Genomic DNA, 24,734 nt, shown 5'->3' with positions numbered 1-24,734 from the left:
TTTCCTGAGATTAAGAATTCCTCATATCAGTGAGGTCATATGATACATGTCTTTCTCTGTTTGACTTATTTCGCTCAGCATAATACCCTCCAGTTCCATCCACGTCGTTGCAAATGGCAAGATCTCATTCCTTTTGATGGCTGCATAATATTCCATTGTATATATATACCACATCTTCTTTATCCATTCATCTGTTGATGGACATCTTGGCTCTTTCCACAGTTTGGCTATTGTGGACATGAATGCAAAGTCCTTCTTGCCTTTGCCCAAGAAAGTCCTTTCTTCCTGACAGACTGGGGCAGTGTCTGCAGGCCTTTTGAGAGGTAGCTTCACAAAAGCCCCTTTGCCAAAAGATAAAACCACCTCGACCCTTTGTGCCTAGTTGTAGGTGATCTGCCCCACGCAGTGACGGAAGCAGGCCTTTCTCTTCTATCTGGCAAGAGGAGCCTCTCGCCTTATGTTTTGGCTTGGAGGAACAGGTCTTCAACTTCCTCCTTGTTCTTCACATTGTCACTGGGAACCTGGAGGTCTCTGAGAAGCAGGGGACTGGTGAGCTACTTCATCAGCACCCTCTCTCTGGTCCCGCCTTAGATCCGAGAGCTCCCTTCCCTGAGCAGAAGAGACATTCCAAAAAGCTCATGCTCTGAAGACACTGGCTGGTCTGGAGACACCCTAGCTTGTCATTGTTTATTCCCATGGTGGGGAGAGGTTGTTGTGAACTTTTTTTTTTTAAACTTCTGGTTGTAGTATGCTATGAAACCAAACTGGATCCCCAATCCAAGGGAGCGTGCGTGCGTGCTGTGTGTGTGTGTGTGTGTATTGGGGGAGGGGGCACACACTCACATCTGTACACGTAACTCGGCACTGTGATTTCAAACCAGGAATCCTGTTTCACAGAGCTCTTTGTGGTTCTTTAGCTCCTCATGTCTGTCCCTGTTCCCTAATCCCCTGAATGGAGCTGGATGTGGGGAGCAGAGCCATATGAAAGGCATCCAAGATGAAAATTATATCCTAGACTTGCACATGAATGTTGTGGTCAGGGTTGGGGGTGTATGCTGGCTGGCGTTACACACTTGCCACCATTCCTCCTGGACTTTGCATTTCTACCCCGTCCCATTTGATTGTTTCCACTAAAATTCCAAGGTTGAGGCTCTCCTGGGTTAGACCCAGCCTGGGCCACTGCTCTCAGAGCCTGGGCTCTCTTTAAAGAAGTGGCGGCCCGTCTCTGGCCTTTCCTTCCTAGGTAAAATATTTCAATATAAGTTGATAACTTCATTCATCCAGTTCTAACTTACGAGGAGCTTGGGTTGACAATGATGGTAGTGTTGCTTTGCAGTCACATAGAACTTTTAATTTGCAAAATACAGTACCATGCTACCATTTGATGAGGATAACACTCAGAGCTAAGTTAGGCAGTGAGATAGTGGATCTTTGGTGGGTTTTAGCACTGACAGACTGGATTTGAATCCTGGCATTCCCAACCACTAGCTGTGTAAAGTTGAGCAAACTACTTAGACCTTCATAAGCCTCTATTTTCTCATCTGCAAAATGGGAGTAAGTTTTGACAGATGAGTGACATGATCTAATTTAGTTCCTAGTGAGATCAGCTCGTATTGAAACTGTATTGAAAATCCACTTTGTGGGTGGCAAGAGGAAGCAGGTGGTCCCTTTGGGAGACTGCTGGGGTGATCCAGGGAAGATATGGTGGGAGTGTGGCCTAGAATCAGAGCAGTGGACATGATGAGATGTGATCAGATTCTGGTTATATTTTGATGGTGGAGCAGAATGGCTTGTTGATGGTTTGGATATGAGGTGTGTCGGGGAGAGGAGTCAAGAATGATTCTGAGATATTTGTCTTGAGGAACAAGGAAGGTGGAGGTGCCATCTATCAACAGAAAAGGGGAGACCGTGGTTCGTTGGAGCAGATATGAGCCAGCAGGAGGTGTGGGAGAGTGAAGATCAAGAATTCTATTTTGGTTTTATTAAGTTTGAGATTTTGATTAGAGATCAAGTGAAGATACTGAGTAGGTAGTTGGATATATAAGTTAGATTTGGGAGGGAGATCTGGGATAGAGATAGAAACTTCAAAGTCCTTTAGCACATACATGATATTTAAAGCAATGAGACCATATAAGCTCCCTAAGGGTAGTAAGACTGGAGAAGAGGATGAAACCCTTCAAGTTTCGGGAGGGAAGGAAGACCTAGCAGAGGAGACCAGGGAGGAGTGATTAGTGAGACAGGAAGAAAACCAGGAGAGTGAGGGATCCTGGACACCAAGGGTCACAATATCAGATGCTGCTAATGTGCTCAGGGCAATGAGGACTGAGCAACATGGAGGTCACGAGTGACCTTCCCAAGAAAGTTCCATTGGAAGGAGTTAGACAGGTGCCTGATTGGGTTGGCCTGCAAAGAGAGCAGAAGGAGAGGAACTGGAGATAGAAAATAGAAGTGATTTCTTTTTTAATTTTTTTTACAAAGGCTCTCAAATAAATGGGGAAGCGGTTGGTAGAGAAAGTAGGATCAAAAGAAGGGTATTTTTTTTTTTCTCAGTATGGGAGAAACAAGGAAAAATAAATGTAAAAATAGTGACAGAGGGAGAATATATGATGTTGATTCTGAGTAAGTGTGGAGTGCTGAAGTCTAGCGCCTGGGTGACAATTCGCCCTAGATAGGAGCACAGGATATGCTACCTTGAATGGAAAGGGGAAGTCCTTATATAGCTGGGTCCTGACCACAGGGGGTTAATCAAAGAGTTTGATTTTTCTCACTTAAAAGAAGCCAAAAGGGGAAGTCCAAGGATGGTGCAACTGCTCAAGAATGTTTTCAAGGATCCAGGCCTTCCTCCTTTTACAATGCATCCTTAACAGGTGGCTTTCACTTTCTTAGTACCAAGAGGGCTTCATCTCTAGGTGTTACGTTTAATTCCAGGCAGAACTAAGGGAAAAGGTAAAGAGTGAAATGTAATGTAAGGTAAGGACACAAAGAGTGAAATGTATGTACCAGCTGAGTCTCATGTTGTCAAGTTTTCCAAAATTTCCTGACCCTGTCCCCACCCCTAGTAGCATCTCATGTACTGCCTCCGAGGGCCACTTCTAGCTGCAAGGGAGTCTGGCAGGTGAGATTTTTTTTTTTTTTTTCCCCCTGGGAACCCAGCCATCTAAATTTTGGTTGTAGGGGGTAGAATATGAAAGATTATTGTTTGTTTCAGTTAAAAAATGTTTTCTAATTGATCTTTTTTTTTTTTTTTAAATTGTAGTGAAAAACATCTAAACATCTAACAACATTTACCATCTCAACCATCTTTAAGTGCACATTTCAGTGCCATTAAGTACCTTTCCAGTATTGTGCTACCATTTACTACCATCCATCCACAGAACTTTTTTTTTGCAAACCTGAAACTCCATACCCACTAAATGGCTTCCCATTCCTTTCTTCCCATAGCCCCTGGCCACCACCATTCCACTTTCTGTCTCTAGAAATTTGACTTTTCCAGATTCTCCTATAAGTAGAATCATACGGTATTTGTCCTTTTGTGACAGGCTTATATCATTGAGCATAATATCCTCAGTATGTTGTAGCATGTGCCAGACTTTTTTTCCTTTTTCGAGGCTGAATAACAGTCCATTCCAATATATTCCAACGTAGATACCGCATTTTGTTTATCCAGTCATCTGTGGATGGGCACTTGGGTTTCCTTTACTTTTTGGCAGTTGTCAGTCACGCTGCTGTGAACATGAGTGTACAAACATCTCTTTGAGTCCTTACTTTACATTTACATGTACCTAGAAATAGTGTTGCTGGATAGTATGGTAATTCTATTTTTAATTTGTTGAGGAACTGCCATACTGTTCTGCACCATTTGGCAGTCAACTGAGCATGGGGATTCCAGGTTCTCTGCACTCTTGCCACACTTGTTGTTTTCTGGTTTTTGTTTTTGTTTTGTTTGTTTTGATTGTAGCTGTCCTAATGGGAGTGGCGTCTTCTGGTTTTTAATGGAGAGAGTTGGGATGGAGGGGGAGAGAGCTGAAAGATAAAAAAGATCAAAAACAAGAAATAAGAACTGTCTTACTTCCACTGGGTCAGACATCACTGAGACCTTTCTGGAGCTCTCCGGACACCTCAAGTCTAACTGAAAAGGAAGGCAACATAATCTCATGGGACAAAGGTTGCATTGGAAGCTTAGGACACCTGGCTTTTTTACTTAAGGCTCCACCACTGCTGGATTTGGCAAGTGTCCGTAGAGTGCTCTTTACCTATTTTACCTTCTGTGTGATGAGAATAACAGAATCTGACCCTCCCCCTTCTTACTTACATCAGAGCTGAGATGTTATACAAGATCACACAGGTTTGAAATCTGTGAACTAAAGGCATTCTGGAACTTCAGATTATCCAGAGATATTTTCTGTCCCTCATATGGAAAGGGGAAGTCCCACAGGGCCGCTCTTTGTGGATTTTATGTGATGGGAGGAGATTTTGACTCAGATTGTTAGCCAGTGTTTGTCTTTTCCTGTCTCCCCTGGAAGACTGGATGATCCTTGAGAACAGGTGTTGTACACAAGGAGAAGGAGAACAGTGACAACTGTCAGTGTTTTGAACATTATCTTGTGCTGGTCGCTGTACTAGATGCTTTAAGAACATAATCATTGGTCTTCAGAATACATCTAGCTCCTAATACAGTACTGATAGTCTCTGTTGATTCAGTAAGGAGCTCTTGGTTTGTGACAGTATGTCTTTTTTTGGGATGTATGGCACAGTGGTAGTCATGAAAAGCGAAGGTGACAAAAGCAAACAGAATTCATAGAGAGCTCGGTGTTGCCCCCTGCTGGGATCTCAGAATCTTTCCCATCAAAACACCATCAATAATGCCCTTGTCCTTCCTACTGTTACAACACGCACGCACACACACACACACTCTCTCTCTCTCTCTCTCTCTCTTTCTCTCCCTGTGGGTGTCTCTGTCTCTTGCTCACAGAGCCCAGGAAGCGTACAGTCTTTGTAAGAGTATACATTGTATTGGCCATGTGCCATCCAGCCAAGCCAAAAATTGTGGAACAATAGGAATCTGTGCCTGGAATATCAGCTAAAAATACCTCATTCCCTCTGCTCTGTTGTTTTCTGGGTATGGTTAAGAGTGTCCCGGGAGGCTAATGAGGATGAAGGGAAAGGAAAACTGACAATTTCAAAGGAAACCAAACCTTTAACTCCCTAAAAAGGAAACATGTATTTTCTGTATGCCTGTTTTATGTTTCTTGCCTTTTTTGCATGTCTGTGTGACAATATGGAAAGTCTATAATATGAGTTGTGCCACCTTGGCTTGGATCATTGAAATCCATGCTTTTACCACAGTCTTTTGCTCTATGGTCTGACTTGTCTGCTTTCCAGGTTTTGGTAAAGGAGAGGGGGAAGGAAAAGAAAGCACTCCTAAGCAGGAGACTCACTGTCTCACACACACTTTCTACTCTTTCAACTGGTTCGGGTACTGGTTAAGAGCCAGGGGGACACATTTCCATCGTTGGTTGGGCCATATGTAACCTCTTTCATTTCTTGATCACTGACCGAGCCTCAAGCTCTGGCTGGCCCTCTCAGTAATGTCCACTTTCTCTGTGATTTGGGGTAGGTCCTTGATCCTTCCCTGGCATTGGTTGCTTTCCACTTATAAAATGAGGGGAGAGGTTGACTGATCTCTTGGGGGGGGTCTGAGTTAGGGGAGCAAGGCAAGAAGTAGGGTATCTCAATGAAGGTCTACACAGTGGTCAGCAGCCTCAGTAAGAAGCAGTCATCTGAGAACTGAAATAATAACGGGGCAAGGGTTTGTCCCAAATATTTGCCAGATAATGTCAGCATTAACCAAATAGCAACTGTTGGCTTTGGTTGGCTAAACATGGAGCTGCCGACTTCCTGAACATATGCTGGGTGTTAGGCAATGAAAGTGGGTATTGGTCAACACGAGTTGGCTGATGTCAATATTTACCTTGGGTCAGGGTGGGCCATAGCCATAGTTGCCTGAATGAAATGCCCTGTTTCCTCTCAAGTGTTTGTCCTTTCATATTGTCTGTTGGTCTGTTCTCCAATAGCATATGAAAGGCTTGTTGAATTTTGATTTAATTTGTCATATTCCTGAAGAACAAAGCCTTGGGACACACATGAAGTTCTATTTTTGGCTCAGGCGTCTGTCTTGATATCTACCTGGGCAGATATGGGGAATTGGTTTCAATAAGGGCAGTTAATAGTTGCTACTTATTGAGAGCAGTTAGTATTGTCAGATACTTCCAAATCCATTGTCTTAATCTCCAGAACATCTTGTAAGTAGTTACTATCTCATTTTTTACGGATAAAGAAACTGAGGCCCCAAGAGAGTCTAAGACTAACCCCAATTCTCAAAGGCAGAACCAAGATTTGAATCCTGGTTCCCTCAGACTCCCAAAGCCACGCTATCATCATTCTGTCTCATGGACTCTGGAACAGATACCTCGTAAGGACAAGAAAAGTACTTAGTGCACAGTTTCGAGGTCAAAGCTGCCCACAGCCAGCAGTATTTTCAATGGGCGACGAGCCATGTGTGTGCGGCCCTGCCCTTCTCGGCGAGGCAAGCGCCGAGCCTCCGGGAGGTGCAGACATCATCCTGAGCGGTTCTCATCCCATTGTATGGTCCTCCTCACTGCTCCCCAGGAGCCCCAAGGAGACAGAGACTCTGATTGGCTCTGCCTGCCACTTATTGTTTTCCATTTTCTCCCCACTGCAGAGTCTTGAGACTGTCTCCTATAGAAGATCCTGCCACTTCTATTGTCCTTGCAGACTTTCCCACCGCCCCAGGACCACAGGCTCAGTTGCTTATTGTGGTGGTGTTGGCTCAGCCTCAAGGACAGAGACCTTGAGCCAGCTGACAAGGTTGCTCGTGTCACTACTTCTAAGGCCACAAGCCATGCTTTTGCTTCCCAATACTTTTGAATGCTCTTCTCTCACCACTTCTCCTTCAGTGTAGCCACACGGTCTCCCAGACTCCCAGCAGCAGATTTCCCCGACAGACAGTTTTGGCTTATGGCCAATCCCCTCTCCGTGCCTGGATGACCTCAGTTACCAAGTCAACATGGCGCTTAATGCGCGCTGCTGTGCCGCCCCCTGGTGGAAAGGGTGGGAACTGAGCGAAACCAGATGACTGCCTCCCTGGGAAAGAGCTCCACAAAGACCCCTCTCCTGTTTTCTCAAGCAGAAGTTCATCTATTCGATTAAAACTAGTTTTGGTGGTGCCCGCAGCAAGACAGCATGATCTGCAGTTGCCAGCTGTCCAAGCCTAAAAGCAGCTCTGATTTTTTTTTTTTTTTTAATGTTGGGGCAGAAGAAGTGTACAGGCAGTTGGCCTCAAGTGAGAATTAGGGTTTTTCCACATACTTATTTTGTCTTCCATCTTTCCACTTCATTGTCTATGGTATGGAGGCTTTGAGAAGCTCCCTTGGAGGTCTGCAGGACTCTGGGCCAAGGTTAAGGAAGATCTCAGTCTTTCCAACCCACCCTTTCGCTCACGGACCACCCCCCCCCCCCGCCAGGTTCTCCTATGAATGGGGTTCCAGCAAGAATTATCTCGTTTTGCAGTTGTTTTGGGGTCCGTGTAGACTTGCATGCAGGTCTTGGGTCCTACAGGGTCTCCCAAACACTATTTGTTCCTAACCTAAATCCGTAGAGGACAGACCCCTTTCGGGGATCCCTTCAGGTACTTTGAGGCCCAAGAGCTGAGTAGCCTGAAGGGATCAACTTGGTTCCTAATAGAAGTGGCAGGATCTTCTATAGGAGACAGTCTCATATCCGTTCTGCCATGTCCCTAATGGGACAGTCTCAGAGCATCAGTTCAATTAATTCTTCTTGGGACTCTATGAGAGATAGGTCCTTTTCTCATCCCCAACACCACCACAATAAGCAACTGAGCCTGTGGTCCTGGGGCGGTGGGAAAGTCTGCAAGGACAATAGACGTGGCAGGATCTTCTATAGGAGACAGTCTCATATCCGTTCTGCCGTGTCCCTAATGGGGGCTCTCCGTATATTCCTGCTCAATCCTCATGGATCTCAGGGCCCCTGCCATGGGATGGCTCTGGGTTTGCATGAGGCTGCCTTATTTTGCAGTATTTCTATATATGAGAAGTAGTACCATCCGCCTCAGGGTGGGTGTGCGGGATGACAGGGCATCTGGGATCTGGTGTCTGGAGGATGACGGGCCAGGGCTGGGAGACATTGAAGGAAGCCACGAGAACTCATGGGTGAAAAAGGCCGGTGTGTTGAGAAGAACATGAAGCCTCGGTCCATCTCTTGGTTTTTGCTTTGATATCAAGAGCAAGAAGGCCTTTCACCTAACCGTGCCAGGGCTGTTAGGGAAATCCAGGTAAATCCTGTGTGGATGGGCTGGATGCAAACCCTAGCCTGAGGCCATTTTGGCAGGTAGGAACTCAGTCCTTGGCTCCATGATATTGTCAGGGCTGACCCCCAAGTTCACGGCCAGCACTGCCAGGAAGCTGATCTCTGACATCCTTGCATTGTTCATGGCCTTGGTTCTGAGCTACTCTCTCCATACTCCTTTATCTAATCCTGATTCTCCTGGTCTCGAACACTGTGATTCTTCATCTTTTTTTTTTTTTTTTTTTTTTTTACTAATTTCTCTCTCATACTCATATTCAGCTCTTTTTTCTCCATCACCATCATTACCATTGTGATAGTTACCATTTTATTGAGGATTTACCATGGGCCAAGCACTCTGCTAAGCAGAGTCAACGCATCAGTTCAGTTAATTCTTCTTGGGACTCTATGAGAGGTGAGTCCTTTTCTCATCCCCACCATAGCCTGACCAAGACCACCTGGCTAATAAGTGGTGGAGTAGGGACTTGGACCTAAGTTTATTTAATTACATCGTCTTCCTCCTTGTCCTGTTTCCACAACCAGTCTGTCTCTGGCTGGGCTTCCTTGGGTCTTCCTGGGTCCAACCCCACTGGCCTATATTTTTGTCTGTACCTTGAAAATAGTGACCCCCCCCCCCGCCAGGTTCTCCTATGAATGGGGTTCCAGCAAGAATTATCTCATTTTGCAGTTGTTTTGGGGTCTGTGTAGACTTGCATGCAGGTGTTGGGTCCTGCAGGGTCTCCCAAACACTATTTGTTCCTAACCTAAATCCATAGAGGACAGACCCCTTTCAGGGATCCCTTCAGGTACTTTGAGGCCCAAGAGCTGAGTAGCCTGAAGGGATCAACTTGGTTCCTAACCCTGCCTTTCTCCCCCAGGTGGACGGCAGAGTCTCAGGACCCAGCCATGGCTCTCCTGACAGCCGTTTCAGCTGCTTGATCTTTTTACTTATTTCTCCTGTGGAAACAGTGCTAGAGAGCCATAAGAGAGAAATGGAAGAAGGAATCTATGAATCAGACGCCTCAGTCTCTCTCCCAGGGAAGAGAAGCATCATGAATGAGGCTGAGCTGAAACCTTGTGAGATACTCTCTGGGTTCACAAAATAGTTCTATTTACTCTTCCCTCACAAATTCACTGTGGTGCTAGAGAGAAGGAATTCCACAGTTGCCGGCTCTAAGTGGGTATTTGATAGAGATTCATTCCCTTTTTTTTCTCCTCTCTTCCACAAGCTTTTTTCCTTTGAAGTAAAATAACTGGGGGGCTGAAATACGGTCTAACTATGAGGACCCCAGCATTCGGAACGGGGGGGTGGTTTTCCTAAGATCACACCATTGGCATCAAATCCAGCTGTGTGTCTGGTCCCTCAGCAGGTCCCCGTCTTTCTGCTGTGATTCCTGCAGCCGAGGGCTGGGCTGGGGCCTCCCAAGCTTCTGTGCCTCCCTCCCGACGGCCTTGGACGTGTTCCTGAGGACATTGTCAGGTGTCAAGACTTCATGTCTGCTTTTTGAAATGCTCTCATCTCCTTAGCTGTAGAGTAGGATTCCCAACCCTGTAATAAAATCATGAATTATAAAAATGGGAGTGAATTAAGAAATTACCTAGCCCTAGTGGGTTTTGAACGTGCCTTAGGGGCAAATGGCTTTCTTCACACAGAATCTTTTCTAGAACTATATCCAGAGAGATCCTTCTTAAGAGTGAGTTGTTGGTTGTAGCTGGAGTGTGCATATGTGAGTTTTGTGTGTTTGTGAGCCCATACACAATCTCTTTGGGCCTTAGTTTATATGCATATCGATATATATATACATACACATATATAAATCTGTGAATGTGGATGATATGGTTCTGGAAAATATTTGGTTTGGAGAATGACCGCAGCATGGCCGTGTCCTGCCGAAACACCTTCTGGAGACCTGGATTTGAGTCCCGGCAGTGTTGGTTGCCAGGTGTGGAGTGAGGAGCCTTGAGGAATAGAGACTTGCCCCTTCTGCAGCCTCTCCATCCTCGATCTGCCACCGATCTAGGCAGTCCCTGGCCATTCGGGACAAGAAAGGGGAAGGACGGTGGCTCTTCTGAGGCCGGTTGGTAAAGGAGGAGCCCTTGAACCCTGGTCTCCCTGCTCCAGTCACGTACCTTCCTCTTTGCTGTTCCCCGGGGCAGCCAGCATGGGGCAGGAGGGCAGGAAGACTGCAGCTGGGTTGTGGGGCTTCACTCCCGGTCCTGGCTGGCGTCGGCGGGCACATGCTTTGTCTCAGGCCTGTGCTCTGTCGGGGGGCAGCCCTGGATTCATCCCCCGGGGCAGGACCACACTCCTGGGAGACAGAGTCGTGCCCCCCTCAAAGCTGGGACGTGTGGGCAGACGGGGGCTCACGCTGCTGAGGAAGAAGTGCGCTCCCAGGATGGGACTCCAGACGGAAACTCCTAAGCGTATGTTGCCACCTTGGGGGCAAAAAAAATACCCCAAAGATCAAAATGCAGAGGCAGGGCAAGTAAAAATGATGCAAGCACATGCTACCCCTGATAGATGACAAAGTACCCCCCATCCGTGTTCTCATCTGGTCCTCACCGGTCCCGCAACGTTGGCGTCATCGATTGCCTTTTCTATCTGAGCAAACTGAAGCTGCCGGAGATGGAGCGCTCTGCTCCACGTCCTACTACTGACCCCTTGGAAGTGGCGGCACCTGCCACCCCAGGCTCTCTCACCAGAACTAAAAGTGGTCTGTCTCGGAGCTTGGGGGGGGGGGGGGCTACACAACGAGGGGGAAGCAGGACATTGAATGGAATTGAGGTGGAGGGCATGGGCAAGCGCCAGGGGGAGGGGGAGAGGGGGGACAAGACCAAAGATTCCGGGACCCCTAAGCCAAAGGGGTGGGTGTCTCCTTTGGGCCACTCTGGCTCTTCCCTCCTACAGACTCCAGACACAGGGCACTGTGGTCTTTGCTCAGAGCCCGCTGCCTGCCCGAGCCTGGGAGCTGCCTGAGGCCAGGGCGGCTGGACCGTGGACCGTGCGGAGGGCGTTGGCTGGAGGAAGGAGCGTGCTACCCGCCGGCTCAGTCTCTGGGCCGGGCCCTGCCCCGGGTGCTTTTCCGTGAGCTAGAGGGTCTTGTGGCCATTTTCCAGGTGAGGGAATCCGATGCAAAGAGGAGATAAGGAATCATTCGAAGAGTTTTGAGGGGTAGGAGAATTTACAACAGTAGGAAAAGTGGGGAGTTATTATGTATGCCTAGAAGAGCTGGACCTTTCTGGAAACCTTATCTAGCTTTTCAAGGGCACAGCCGGTCTGCCAGGCTCTGAACCCAGAGTGAAGTCTCATTAGCATTCAGAGGGGGAAGGAACCGTGGGGGACGCCATCCAGGGCATTGGGAAGAGACAGGCTGTGTTTTAATTACGACCTGGACTTTTGAACAAATCCTTTTCTCTGCTTGTCTGAGCCTTAGAGAAAACAACTTGTGGGAGGTGTGCGGTCGGCAGCTGGGTCCACAGTGGTACCCGCACAGCTGTGTACGCATCTGGCACACAGGTGCTGGACGGCATGAGCCTCTTCTCCTTGAATCGCTCTGGGGTCAGGGAGGGTAACGAGAGTCAAGGTAGCGAGGGGAGGTGGCCTGGTCTTTACCCAGAGCGGGAGGGCCGGTGGAGAGAAGGGACAGAAACAGGACTGCGCCCCCCTCTTCCCGGCCCTGTCGTACCCACTGCCCGTGACCATTTCAGGATTGGAGCCCAGACTCTTCTCCAGCCGCTCCTGAGTCAACACGGTGGGCTTTCTTTGTAGAGCCCCCTCTGACCCTCCCGTCTCCAACTTGGGGGGAACTTTCAGGAGAGGGGGATGGAATTCAGAAGGGCAGAGGAGGGGGAGGAGATTAACAGGGTAGGAGTTAGGCAAGCTCGGGTGCTGCCACCTGCGGCTGCAGATTCTTGTTCTTGCAGCGCTTGTTGACTCCCCGGGAGCGTTCGCCTTGAGTCTGCTTAACGGTTCATTCCAGGGGAAGGGGAGGAGAAGGAGGGCTTGGGGGACAAAGGGCCTTTGACCAGCTCCTGGAAAAGCACTGATTAGTTTGCTCAGGTTGGCAAACAGTGACTAGGGACGAGGGGCCGGGGATGAACCGGGTGATTTTTCGGCCCGATGCGTGGCGTCCAGCATGGGGGCAGGAAGTAAAAGCGAATGTTCGGGGACTGGTGTTGGATACGGAGACCAAAACCACACAGGGCAGCTGGAGGAAGGGGGGAGGAAGAGGCAGGGCTGCTGGTGTGTGGAGTTGTGGTTTGGGGCTGTTGTATACCTTGTCAGTGGCGAAAGGCCACGCCAGCCCCTTGGAGGTTGAGAGACAGAGGGCAGGCATGTCAGGTTGGGGATTTCTAAGGTGCTCCTGATGGCCAGGGGGGAGGGGCTGGTGTGGTGGCCCAAGGCCTGGGTTGAGAGAGACAGAGCAAGCTCATGCATTCCTGACCCCGAGCTGTGCTGGAATCACCTGCTGGCTGGCCTCTGTCCTGGGAGGCTCTTCCTTCGTGGTTTCATGGGAGGCAGCTTCGTTCTCTTCCCCAAGCCTTGGCTTCCTTCACCGGAAGAATTTGAACGGCGTCCATGTTACTTTGGCCCATCTGTGTGCAGTGCCTCCTTGGGAACTCCTCCTTCGCTTTCTCTTCACCCTCAAGACTATTCCCTTCTTCCAGGAAGCTTCCAAGATAAACACACTGAGAGTCATGAACCTTTAGAGCTGGGAAGTGATTCTGTTATCAACAAGTATGGCTTGATGCCGTTCTATTTTGTATTCACTGGACATTGCTTTGTGTTGTTCTTGTGTTCCGCTTCCCGCAGGTAAATCTCTATGGGTAGACATTGTTTGTTTGTTTGCGGTTTCTCTCACTGGTGTGTGAGCTCTGCGGGGTTGGGGATGTGGTTTTGGATAATTTTGTGTCTACGACAGTGCCTGGCGCCAGGCGGACACTCCCTATAGACTCGCTTATGTACGTGAACGTAGCCAGGGTGGTGGTTTCTTTTCTCCCCTCCCAGTTAGGACAGGTCGTGCCTGGTGTTAGTGCACGCTCGGTGCTTCCCAGTGAATGAGTGAGTGGAAAGAAGAGTGGACGAGTAAGTGAATGTGTGAATGAGCTTTTGAGATGGGGTTGGCCACACTTAGGCCATGATGGTGGTTGGCCTGCCTATAAGAAAATGCTCTTCCGTTATTCTGCCTCCTCAGCTCCCACCAGCATGGGGCTCATTAGCAGAGCCTGGATGTGCTCTGAGTCTGCTTGTGTCTGGCTTTGCGAAGAGAGGAGGGGTGAGGAGTCTTCTGTACTCTGGCCATTCCATTGGCCCCACCGCCATCCTCACCCTACACCATCTGAACGGTCCATGTCTGTTGACCCCTCTGGTATGTGAAGACAAACAGGTAGAGAGAGTATGGTTTTTTTTTTTTTTTAAGATTTTACTTATTTATCTGTCAGAGAGCATAAGCAGCGGGAGCGGCAGAGGGAGAAGCAGGCTCCCTGCTGAGCAAGGAGCCCAGTGCGGGACTTGATCTCACGACCTGGGATCATGACCTTAGCCGAAGACAGATGCTTAATCCAGGTGCCCCAAGAGAGTGGTTTTGAGAGAGATTCTTTTCCGCCTATTATACTACTATTTAAAAAAAAAAAAGAAAAGAAAACCTGTTTATTTTGGAGATATAAAAATGAGTGCTATAATGAATGAATCCCAGAGATATTTTAGGGTGTGCTTATGCCAAAGGGGTTGCCAAAGGCAATTATGTTATCGTGAGGCAATTTAAAACAGAACTAGATCTCCTTTAAATTTTAATCTGTCTCAGACTAGCCTGAACTGTTAGTGATCTGGGGGTGGGCAAGGAGAAGAGTTACTTTTATTGGGACCTACTGTGTGGCAGCCCCTATGCGAGGCTCTTTACACGTGTTATTTTAGGAGAACCAGTTAGATCTGTGGGTCAAATCAAATCAACTTTTAGTGAGTTTCCACCATGTGCAAGCGGTTGTGGGTTATAGAGCTTTTCCACAGGTCTTCTTCTTCCAATACAGGCTGTTGGCGGGAGCAGTTACAAGCACGGGAGAAGTTAAATGATAAGGCAAGATTAAGATGTTTCAAGTCAGCAGTAGGAAGCAGTCACCCTAAGGCTTTTTAAAATTTTTTTATTTATCTTTTTTAAGATTTTATTTATTTGAGAGAGCGAGTGAGAGTGAGCAGGGGGAGCAGAGGGGCAGAGGAAGGGGGAAAGAATCTCAAGCCGACTCTGCGCTGACTGTGGAGCCCAATGCTGGGCTCGATCTCCCGGCCCTGGGATCATGACCTGAGCTGAAACCAAGAACCGGATGCTTAACCCACTGAGCCACCCAGGCGCCCGGTGTTTGGTATCTTGAAACATCTCCGGGAAGCTACTGAATGAGCAGCACAGACAGATCATGTAAAGGTGTTCAAAGGAGGCGCAGTTACTTCAGACCTGGGCAGGGCAGGCAGAGGCAGTATTCATGGAGTGGGACCTGCTGCATCCTGAAGGGTGGTTGGGATTCGGCTAGATTAAACAGACAAGGATGGGCTTCGCAGGAGGGTGGGATGGCGTTAATAGGCCCAGAGGCAGGAAATCAGAAACGTGTGCAGGGGCGGCGACATTATCATCAGCCACCAGCTCTGACCACCAGCAGCCTGGGAGCCAACCCCCCACGCTTCCCTGTCTCCAAATTGTGGGTTCTGTCCCCTCCTCTCTGCTGACCCTTGTCACTCCAGCAGCTTTCCCTCCCTCATCTCTCTGACTCTATTTCCACTCTACCCTTCATGCTACAAAGGGTTCCTTTTCCTAAACAGGGCTCTTATCCCGTTAAACATCGTTCAGCGACTCCCCGTTGCTTGCCAGACGATGTCCAGCCTGAGTGTGTGAGTGGTCACGTCTGGCCTCCCCTGTTCCCCTGCTCGGGGCAGCCCGCCTTCAACCTGCTGGAGCACGCAGCACGCTCTGAGCCCTGGGCCTTCACACCGCTGTTCCCTCTGCTTGGGATCCCCTCCTCCTACCCCGTTACGCCATCAGCCTGCCTGCCTTCCTGTCTTTCCTTTGACCGAGATTTACCGACCTCATGATAAAATGCGAATCGCCCTCTGCGCCCCTGATTGTTCCTTGTGCCCCCCCAACATGCTCTGAAGCCATTATTTGGATGCGTCATTAGCCTGAGCTCATTTCCGATAGGGATTTTCTTTCATTCACCTTGGCATCACTCGTACCCACTGCTTTGGCTGGGCATAGAGGGATACCCTCGACGTGGTTTGCTGGAAATAACTGAAATGAAATGAGAAGTCCCGAGAGAGGCTGGATCCATCGAATGCCACCACGGGAAGCTGGGATGCAGTTTCTCTCTCAAAAACCAGATTACACATCAGAATGCCCTGGAAAGCTTGCTAGAGAGGCACATTCTGGGGCTCCCCTTTTCTATACTGATAGGAGGGGGCCTGGACATATTTGTGTTCCTGTTATTTGGTTTAAACAATAAGCTTCCCCAGGGATTCTGGGCAGCCGCCTGGCCCCAGTGCATAGACCTCCCTTTGGGAACACCGTGTCCTAGACCCACACCAGTCACATCCTGGGCTCAGTGCCTCTGCCCCTGCTTTTCTTAAGCCTTGGTGAGGAACTCACCTGCATCCTTCGGTTCCACCCCGTCAGGGAGTACATCACCTGGATTTCCAGCGTATTCCATTCCAACCAACTTCATCCCAGTTCTTGGAGTCTCTTTTGCCGTTGGCCAGAGGCCCGCTGGGCCCGATCAGACCTTTCTCAAAGACCTTGCTTCTCTTTCTCCCCCTGCTGCCAGGCTGTTTGCGGTCAAATGTGGGGGCTGCTTCGAGGCCATTGCACCCAATGAGTTCGTCATGCGGGCCCAGAAGAGTGTGTACCACCTGAGCTGCTTCTGCTGCTGCGTCTGTGAGCGGCAGCTCCAGAAGGGCGACGAGTTTGTCCTGAAGGAGGGACAGTTGCTCTGCAAAGGGGACTATGAGAAGGAGCGGGAGCTACTCAGCCTGGTGAGCCCAGCAGCGTCAGACTCAGGTGAGTGCCGCGCGGGGGGCGGTGGGGGTGCGTGGGAAGGGTGGGACGGTGGGGTGAGCTCACCGTCTGCATTGCTCTCTCCCCAGAGGCCCAGCCACTGGGGCAGCCTAGGCCCAGCCACTGGGGCAGCTACAGGGCATGATCTTCTCTGGGCGGGGACAAAGGTGCAAGAAGGCACGCCTAACCTTACAAGTGCATTTCAAGCCTCTGCTCATACTGTGTGGGCTAACGGTCCACTGGCTAAAGCAAATTAAAAGCTCAAACCCAAAGCCCAGGGGAGGGGAGGTATACTGCATGCCCCACAAGGGCCTGCTAGGGTATAGATACATGATACTGTTAAAGGGAATGATGCACTGGAACCAGTAATTCGGTCTGTTTCCCCATCTGTCAGGTGGGAAAGCTGGAAGCTACCTGAGGCTGGGCGGGTCATGGAGAGAAAGGAACTAGAATGTACCACCCACCCAACCCCCCACCCTTCCTGCCTTAGGGCAGGGGGAGAGGGGATGGCAGAACTCCAGTGATTGCGTAGAGCGCATTTCAGAAGGCCAGGGAAATTGAATTAAGTGTCCAGGTTGAGCATGTGTCTGTCTCCACTGGGTAGCGTTCGTCTGGCTCTGCCCCTCCCTTCTCTAAATCGGTGAGAGCCCCATGGCCTTCCTAATTCTTGCCGATCCCAGTGTAATTCCAGCCCCCTGAACACGCCTATAACCTCCTGCTGCCCACCTCTTCAGCCGCTCGGGGACCTCTGAGACCCCCGCGCTCTTCCCTCGGCCTTGCTGGACTCCAGCACATCAGTGTCTCCCACTCAGCTCCACGCCTTACACTTTCATCCCCCCTCTGCCCCTCTCGCGCCCTTTGGGGTCTTGCCAGCATATTCGTTCAGCTTCTGTCTCAGGGCTCTTTCCCCAGGGAAGACTCTTCATCCCTGGCGTCACTGAGTTGACCCTTAACTCCCCCTCCTGGGCCACCCATCCCACTTTATTGCGGTTGCTTGTCTGGCTCTTTGTTGTTCTTGCCAAGTGCTAAGCCCCACGAGGGACGGCATGTGTCTCTTTCGCCACTGTGTCCCCAAGGCTTAGCACAGGCCTGGAACACTCAGGGTTCTTGATAAACTCATACAGGAGTGAGTAAACTCTTGAAACAAAAGCACTGTGGCAAGATGCTTGAGTCCAGGGGCTTTGGGGACAGGTATGGGGGGCTCTCCCTGGCTGACCTGCTTACAGCCATGTGACTGTGGGCAACTTTTGGAACCTCCCTAAGCCTCAGTTTCCACAGCTGTAAAGTCGTGATAGTCAGGCCTCCCTCACAGTTTTATTGGGGGGAAATAAAAGAAAGAATGCATACCAAAGCCTGGCACGCATTACACTGTGGGCGCTGAATGCCCACCTGCTGGTCATACGAGGCTGTTTTGCTTCCTTTACCTCCCCGTTGGTTCTTCTTGCCTGACTCTGCTTGCAGCCTTAAGTAAGCGGACACCAGGACAATCCCAACTCTGCCCGTCTTCAGTTTTCCTGGATTTGTCTTAATTCGGAGGCAGTTTCTCCTTTTCCAGAACGCTGCCACTGACACATTGGGAATCTCCTGCTGGGGTAATTGGGCCCCTTCTAACCAAACTTCATGGGCTCCACTCGGTATAAGAAGGTCAGCTCAGTGTTCAGCGTGGATCCCCCTCTAGGTGTCTTGTGGTGCCCACCCACTGAGGCCTCCTTCCCAGAATATTGCAAAATCTTCAAAGGGCTTAGGTGCTATGGTGATCAGAATGCTAGTGGGACTTTGAAAAGATAGGCACACCCAGAGGGACATGCCATTCTTCCTCACATGGGCAGACGTGCTGTGGTCTAGCCCTTCTTGGCACGATTGTGTGGGGCTTGACTATGAAATTATCCAGTTGGTCCCTGTGTTAAGGACTCACAGATTTTAATTGACTACAGAATTAAGGTGAGGCATGAATGTACCGTCCCCCGCATCCCACCCCCTGCGCAAAGACAAAAAAAAAAAAAGCTGGATCTGAGCAGCGTTAATAGAAATAAAATGTTCAGAGTATGCGAACTGCTAGGGACCCGCTTTTCTGACCCCATTTTTGGCAACAGGTTCCATTCTGAGCATTTTCTTTTGAGGCTGCTGTGGACACAGTAGAGCTTTCTGGTTCATTTATCTACACATTCGTTCGGCCGATGTACCTTGAGTGCTTACTTTATGCCAGGGATAGAGTCAAAATGGGAATGACAAGAATGATGCAGGGGTGAGGAGATCTCAAAATCATGTCAGATGAAGGAAGTATAGATGTTTAGGCTAGAAAAGTAAAGACGACATGAGGGCATAATTGTTGTCTTCCCAGGGTTGGATCGGACCTATTTCTAACTTCAGAGAGCAGACTTAGAATTCACTCAATTATCTAACAAAACCATTGAGTATTTACATTATAGATAGGAAGGTAAAGGCTAGCAATTCGGACTCAACATTGGGAGTGTTAGAATGTCATCCTAATTATTAGAGCTAACAAAGAATAAGACTACTCAAAGAGGTAGTTCCCCTACTTGTTGAAACTAATATTGGTGTGGCGGGAGAGGAGAATGGTTCTAGAGGATGTCCGTTGTCCCTTTCGACTTGAAAAATCTATCCTTGTTTAGCAGCTTTAAGCAAAACGATATTAAAATCTCAGCCAGAACTAAGTGGTATTTTTTGTCAATTTTATCATTTTGTCAATTATATAAATATTGCCCATCTTACATCAGAAAATGTTGCGTGTGCCAAATCCTGCCTCACTAACGAGAGGATAAGCTTCTAAGAAACAGGGTTGTAGGTTTTCATTCCTTTGTTCCCTCAGCAAAGCTTAGCCTGATGCCAAGGGGAAGAGTAAGTGATCAATAAGTACCTAATGAGCGGAATTCAATCTTCAAGGAAAGAAGCCCACCTCGTATTGGGGGGCTTACAAAAAGCAAACAATTTTAGGATGTGTCTCAGTACAAACACAATTTCTCCTCTTATATCTGTCTTGAGTGCTCTACATATCACAGGTACTTGATAAATATTTGGTGAGTGAATGATTGAATGGGCTGTCATCCTTAAGGTTTTTATCAATGATTTGGATGAAGACATAGAAGGCAGGTTTCTTCGATTTGCAGATGACACAAAGCTGGCAGGGAACGCTGGTGGGGCAGCTGAGACTCTCCATGTTCAAAAGGATTTTGACAAGCTCACAGAATAGCACAAAGTCAGCAAGATGAAATTGAACCATTGGCTTCCAAAATTCAATAGTGATGATGTGGTACAGGGCCTGTTTGGGTGGAATTCCACATGGGGTTTTGTCCGTGGGAGCCACAAGGAATCCTGTATTAATAGAACTATAATGTCCCTAACTTGTAATTGTAGCTCCAATTTTGTATTGCTTAAGCGCACATTTAAGATATGTGGTCTCATTTTAAGTAATGCATTTGAGGACATCACTGACAAATTAGAGAGAGGGTCCAGAGGAGAGTGATTACCTTATTGAACAATAAATAGCTAAAGAAACTCTGTATATTTAGTTCTGTGAAAATAAGGCTAAGGGAAATAGGAGAGTCATACCAAGGGTTGCAGACCCATGTCATGTGGATGAAATGACAGGTTTTGGTGTCCAACAAGGGTGCAGACTAGACCCTTGATGAGAAGTGGAAAGGCTCGTCTCTTAACATATTGATCACAGTGGGTGGAAGACAAGACCAGTGACCTCTAGGGCTACTTAAATGGAGGATTCTAGAATCTATTGTGTTATGATGCTGACTATTCTGACTTACAGAAAAGCATGGGGCACATTTGCAGCTCTAAGGGACACCAAATTTGGAGATCTTTAGCTGCTGGATCTCTTTTCTGGTGTGACCAGAAAACCTTTTATCCCGATCCCTGCTTTGCCAATGGCCTGGAAGCAACCGCTCAAGAAGAAGAATGATGTTTGTAGCTGGAGTCTGACAATTTTCTTTGGGCTTAATGGGCAACGTGAATGCCCGGGCCTCCAGGAGAGACCTAGTGACATTCATGCCTGTGCTCTCCTTCTTGGCCAGAGAATCACACGGGCTTGCGATTGGAAGGCACATGAGAGGTTCTTCAGTTCACATCCCACCAAATGCTCATATGGCCTCTGTCGGTGTGTCTCCAGCCATGGGGAATGCTTGGTCTCACGTTCTGAGTGTGGATTGTCAGAATTGTTAGACGGAGCCCCAGTGTCTGTCTCCATGTACAACCTCAACCTGGGCCTTGGTTCTACTTTCCAGAACTCACAAAATCAGCCAATCTCTCTGACATGTGGCAGCCCTTTGCATTGCAGACGGAGATACATTGCATACTCCCTGAGTCCTCTCTTGTCCTGTCTCATTTTGCCCTATTCTCCCAACTGTCCTGTCGAGACTGCTCTATCTGTAAACGTATGGCAGCCTCTCTAGAAGGTACCATCCAGAAGGGCATAAAATCTTCGACATGTGGTCTGAACTAGCACAGTGTTATTACTACTACTTGTCATGGACCTCGTGTTCTATTGACGTGGCCCATGATTTCATTGGCTTTTTTGACCTGGGGTGGGGCGGAGGCTTGGGGGCTGATCGTAGGCAATCATATTCTCCTGGCTGGTTCGTGTTGCATGTCTTAGTTATGTACCCTCTTCATATTTTGACAGCAGAGGTCATCTGAGACTGTCTTGTGCAACAGTTTTAAAAAACTTTATTTTGAAATAAAATTTTAGATTTACGGAACGATTGCAAAGTAAGACAAATTGCCATATAGCCTTCATCTGGCTTCCCCTAATGTTAGCATTTCACATTGACGTGTACGTTTTGATAAGTGTATCATGTGAACTAAGAAATTAACATCAGTCCAGTACTGTTCACTAGACTATATAAACTAAAGCCATGATTTGATTTCACGAGATTTTTCCACCAATGTCTTTATCCATCCCAGGATTCAATCCAGGATACCAAGTTGTGTTTAGTTTTTTGTTATTTTTACATTAAATTGCCTTTCCTTTTTCTTCATTTTTGGGATCACTGAGGAATGTCTAGTCAGAATTGCATTTTTTTGCCCCTCCTTCCAACAATATCTTTTTTTTTTGACTTTTAAATTTATTTAGTATGTTTTAATCCATTGTTAGCATTAGTATTCAAATTGTCCCATCATTGGCTATTTAGAGCTGTTTCAAATTGGTTCTTGAATCTTGGACATAAGCTTTTTTTTTTTTTTAATTAACATATAATGTATTATTTGTTTCAGGGGTATAGGTCTATGATTCATCAGTCTTACACAATTCACAGTGCTCACCATTAGTAATTACCCTCCCCAGTGTCCATCACCAACCACCCCATCCCACCCACCCCCCTCCACTCCAGCAACCCTCAGTTTGTTTCCTGAGATTAAGAGTCTCTTATGGTTTGTCTCCCTCTCTGGTTTCGTCCTGTTTCATTTTTTCCTCTCTTCCCCTGTGATCCTCTGCCTTGTTTCTCAAATTCCTCATATCACCAAGATCATATGATCTTTGTCTTTCTCTGATTGACTTATTTCGCTTAGCATAATACCCTCTAGTTCCATCCATGTCGTTGCAAATGGCAAGATTTCGTTTTTTATGGCTGCATAATATTCCATTGTGTGTATGTGTATATATATATATATATATATATATATATACCACATCTTCTTTATCCATTCATCTGTTGATGGACATCTAGGCTCTTTCCATAGTTTGGCTATTGTGGACATTGCTGCTATAAACATCGGGATGCACCTACCCCTTTGGATCACTACATTTGTATCTTTGGGGTAAATACCCAGTAATGCAATTGCTGGGTCATAGGGTAGCTCTATTTTCAGCTTTTTGAGGAAACTCCATACTGTTTTCCAGAGTGGCTGCACCAGCTTGCATTCCCACCAACAGTGTAGGAGGGTTCCCCTTTCTCCGCATCCTTGCCAACATCTGTTGTTTCCTGACTTGTTAATTTTAGCCATTCTGACTGGTGTGAGGTGGTCTCTCATTGAGGTTTTGATTTGGATTTCCCTGATGCCGAGCGATGTTGAGCACTTTTTCATGTGTCTGTTGGCCATTTGGATGTCTTCTTTGCAGAAATGTCTGTACATGTCTTCTGCCCATTCCTTGATTGGATTATTTGTTCTTTGGGTGTTGAGTTTGATAAGTTCTTTATAGATTTTGGATACTAGCCCTTTATCTGATATGCCATTTGCAAATATCTTCTCCCATTCTGCCCTCTAACAATATCTTTTGTATTTTATTTCCTTTTATCACCCCTCACCAGGGACTCAGACTGTGTTTTTGGCTTGTTCATTCTGGGGTGTGTTTGTTTACCATTTTAAGGTTTTCTTTCTTGAAGACCAGCATGCATTTTAGATTATGCCCAGCATTGATTCCTTGGTCATTATTTTCTTCTAAGTTTCAAACCCTTAATTCCTCTCGGTTTACCAACTCTTCCTTGGTCAGAACCAAAGTCCAGGAGTAGTTGGCCCTACATTCCTCCCTTTAGCTTCTGAGAGTTGAAACCATCAGCAGGGTAAGGCAGGGCTCTCTCTGGTGCTCTGCTTTTGTGGAGGGATTTTCCCAGAGGAAGCCCTGGGCCATGAAGGCCCCATCATGAGGATGCCTTTCTGCAAAGGAGGTTTTATGTTTCAGATAAATACAGCAATTCCATGGCCTCTGTTTATCCAGTCATCTGACTGCTTCGGGAGGCTTCTGCCCTTTCTTGCCTTGTGGTCTACACTCGCCTAGCCTTCGCACAGTGTCTGGTATGCAACAGATGCTCAGTACATGTTTCCTTATCGTGTGACTAAATTAACTTTGTCTGGTTCATATTAGCCTCTGAGGGCCTTAGCAGAGAAGATCTCCAGTATGGCGGCTTCTTACTGGAGCTGGAATGAAGATTCCTGACACGTACTGGAGTTTGGGGATCCTTCTTCCTTCTTAATTTTCCTTAGGATATGGGCTATTGATGCTTTGGGGGATCCAGATGCCTCTCTTGTCACTCAAATTGTGCAATACATCTCTTTTCCCTTCTTTTCTGAGTCAGGTTTAGGCATTTGTTTTAATTTCCTTCCACAGCCTTGGAACTGATTTAAAAAAAAATCATTACAGAAGTATTTCTTTCAACCTATCTTGGAACTCTTGTTCTCCAATAAATAAGAGCAGAGAGGTAGTGGTTACCTCCTAAGTTTTGGAAAATTCCTGACTGTCCTATAGAATTATCCTTGTCAGTTCATAGTCATGAATTTTAGAATGCAAAATTTGAAAGAAAAAGTCAGCAGGAGGTATGAGGAAGTACCATTTTCCAAACAGTGATGCAGAGGGTGTGGGGTCTAAAGTTAGGTCTGCATTTGAGTCTTGCCCTACACTCCCAGCAGTGTGACCTTGGGAAAGTTACTTTGCTTTCCTAGGACTCTCTTTCTGAACCAGTGAGAAGTGATCAACGGCCTGAAACTTGGTCCATGTCCAGTAAATGGCAGCATTGATCTTATCTTCCGGTGCGAGGACTGGGCAGCTCATGGCTCATACACTTATTTCGCCAAAGATCCATCATTTCACAAACATCTCATCTTCTGTCTTTGCTCTTCTGTTTCAGATGCTTCTGGATGGCTGACCTGGGGCCATCTGAGAGTAGTACAGGGAGAGGGCCTGTGATTTTGGGTGACCAGGATGTATGAACTATAGATGGACTGAGTCACCCCGTGGGGCCTGCACGCCTCAGAGGTGCTCCCCGGTCTCTGAACATTGTAGCTAGTGCTGTATCTTGGAAAGTCCGTGCAGAAGGCTAGGAGGAACAGTCTTGCAGTCACTTCTGGGACTTAATAGGAATTTCAAGCAAGAATGGGAAGCATGTGTTGTACTGAGCTACCTTTCTTTTATCGACTGGGGAACTGAGGTTTAGAAGGATTCTGATTTGAGCTCTTTTGAGTGCCCAAGTATCTTCTTATTCCTGAACATAACATTTCCTGGGATGTGGTTATCCTGGGTGTGGATCTATCTGTGCCTCCTGGTCTGAGAGTGGTGGTATATCTCCCATCTTCAGATGAATTGCTTTTGGAGTGGATTATGCTTCTCTTCTGCAACACTGGTCTTCGAGTCCAGGAAGGACATTGAACCTGACAGTTACCTGTTAGTGAATGCACTGTGTTCCTGAATAGGCCTGTTAGGATCACTCTGTTACCCACCGTAATCTATTTATATCCTTCTGGGCAGCCAGCTTATCAACCTTTAATTCAACAGATATTTCTTATAGATGCCTGCATGGTCCCACGCTCTGTGCTAAATGCTGTGTTTCAGTTGCAGAAAAAGAAGGGCAGAGGAGTTTG

General features: G+C 47.5%; 1 protein-coding gene across 1 annotated transcript in view; it reads left to right on the top strand.

Annotated features, from left to right (window-relative positions):
* Nucleotides 1-24,734, top strand: part of LMX1A (LIM homeobox transcription factor 1 alpha) — a 155,907-nt gene that overhangs the window by 89,722 nt on the left and 41,451 nt on the right. Inside the window, exon 3 of the mRNA XM_032422388.1 lies at nt 16,186-16,418. Coding sequence (XP_032278279.1) covers nt 16,186-16,418 — 233 coding nt within the window. The remainder of the gene's footprint in view (nt 1-16,185; nt 16,419-24,734) is intronic.

The sequence above is a fragment of the Phoca vitulina genome, unplaced genomic scaffold (genome assembly GCF_004348235.1).
Source record: "Phoca vitulina isolate PV1807 unplaced genomic scaffold, GSC_HSeal_1.0 scaffold26, whole genome shotgun sequence".
In the NCBI taxonomy this organism is placed as follows: domain Eukaryota; kingdom Metazoa; phylum Chordata; class Mammalia; order Carnivora; family Phocidae; genus Phoca; species Phoca vitulina.
The sequence above is the reverse complement of the archived record's forward strand: the minus strand, read 5'-3'. Positions and strand labels throughout refer to the sequence as shown.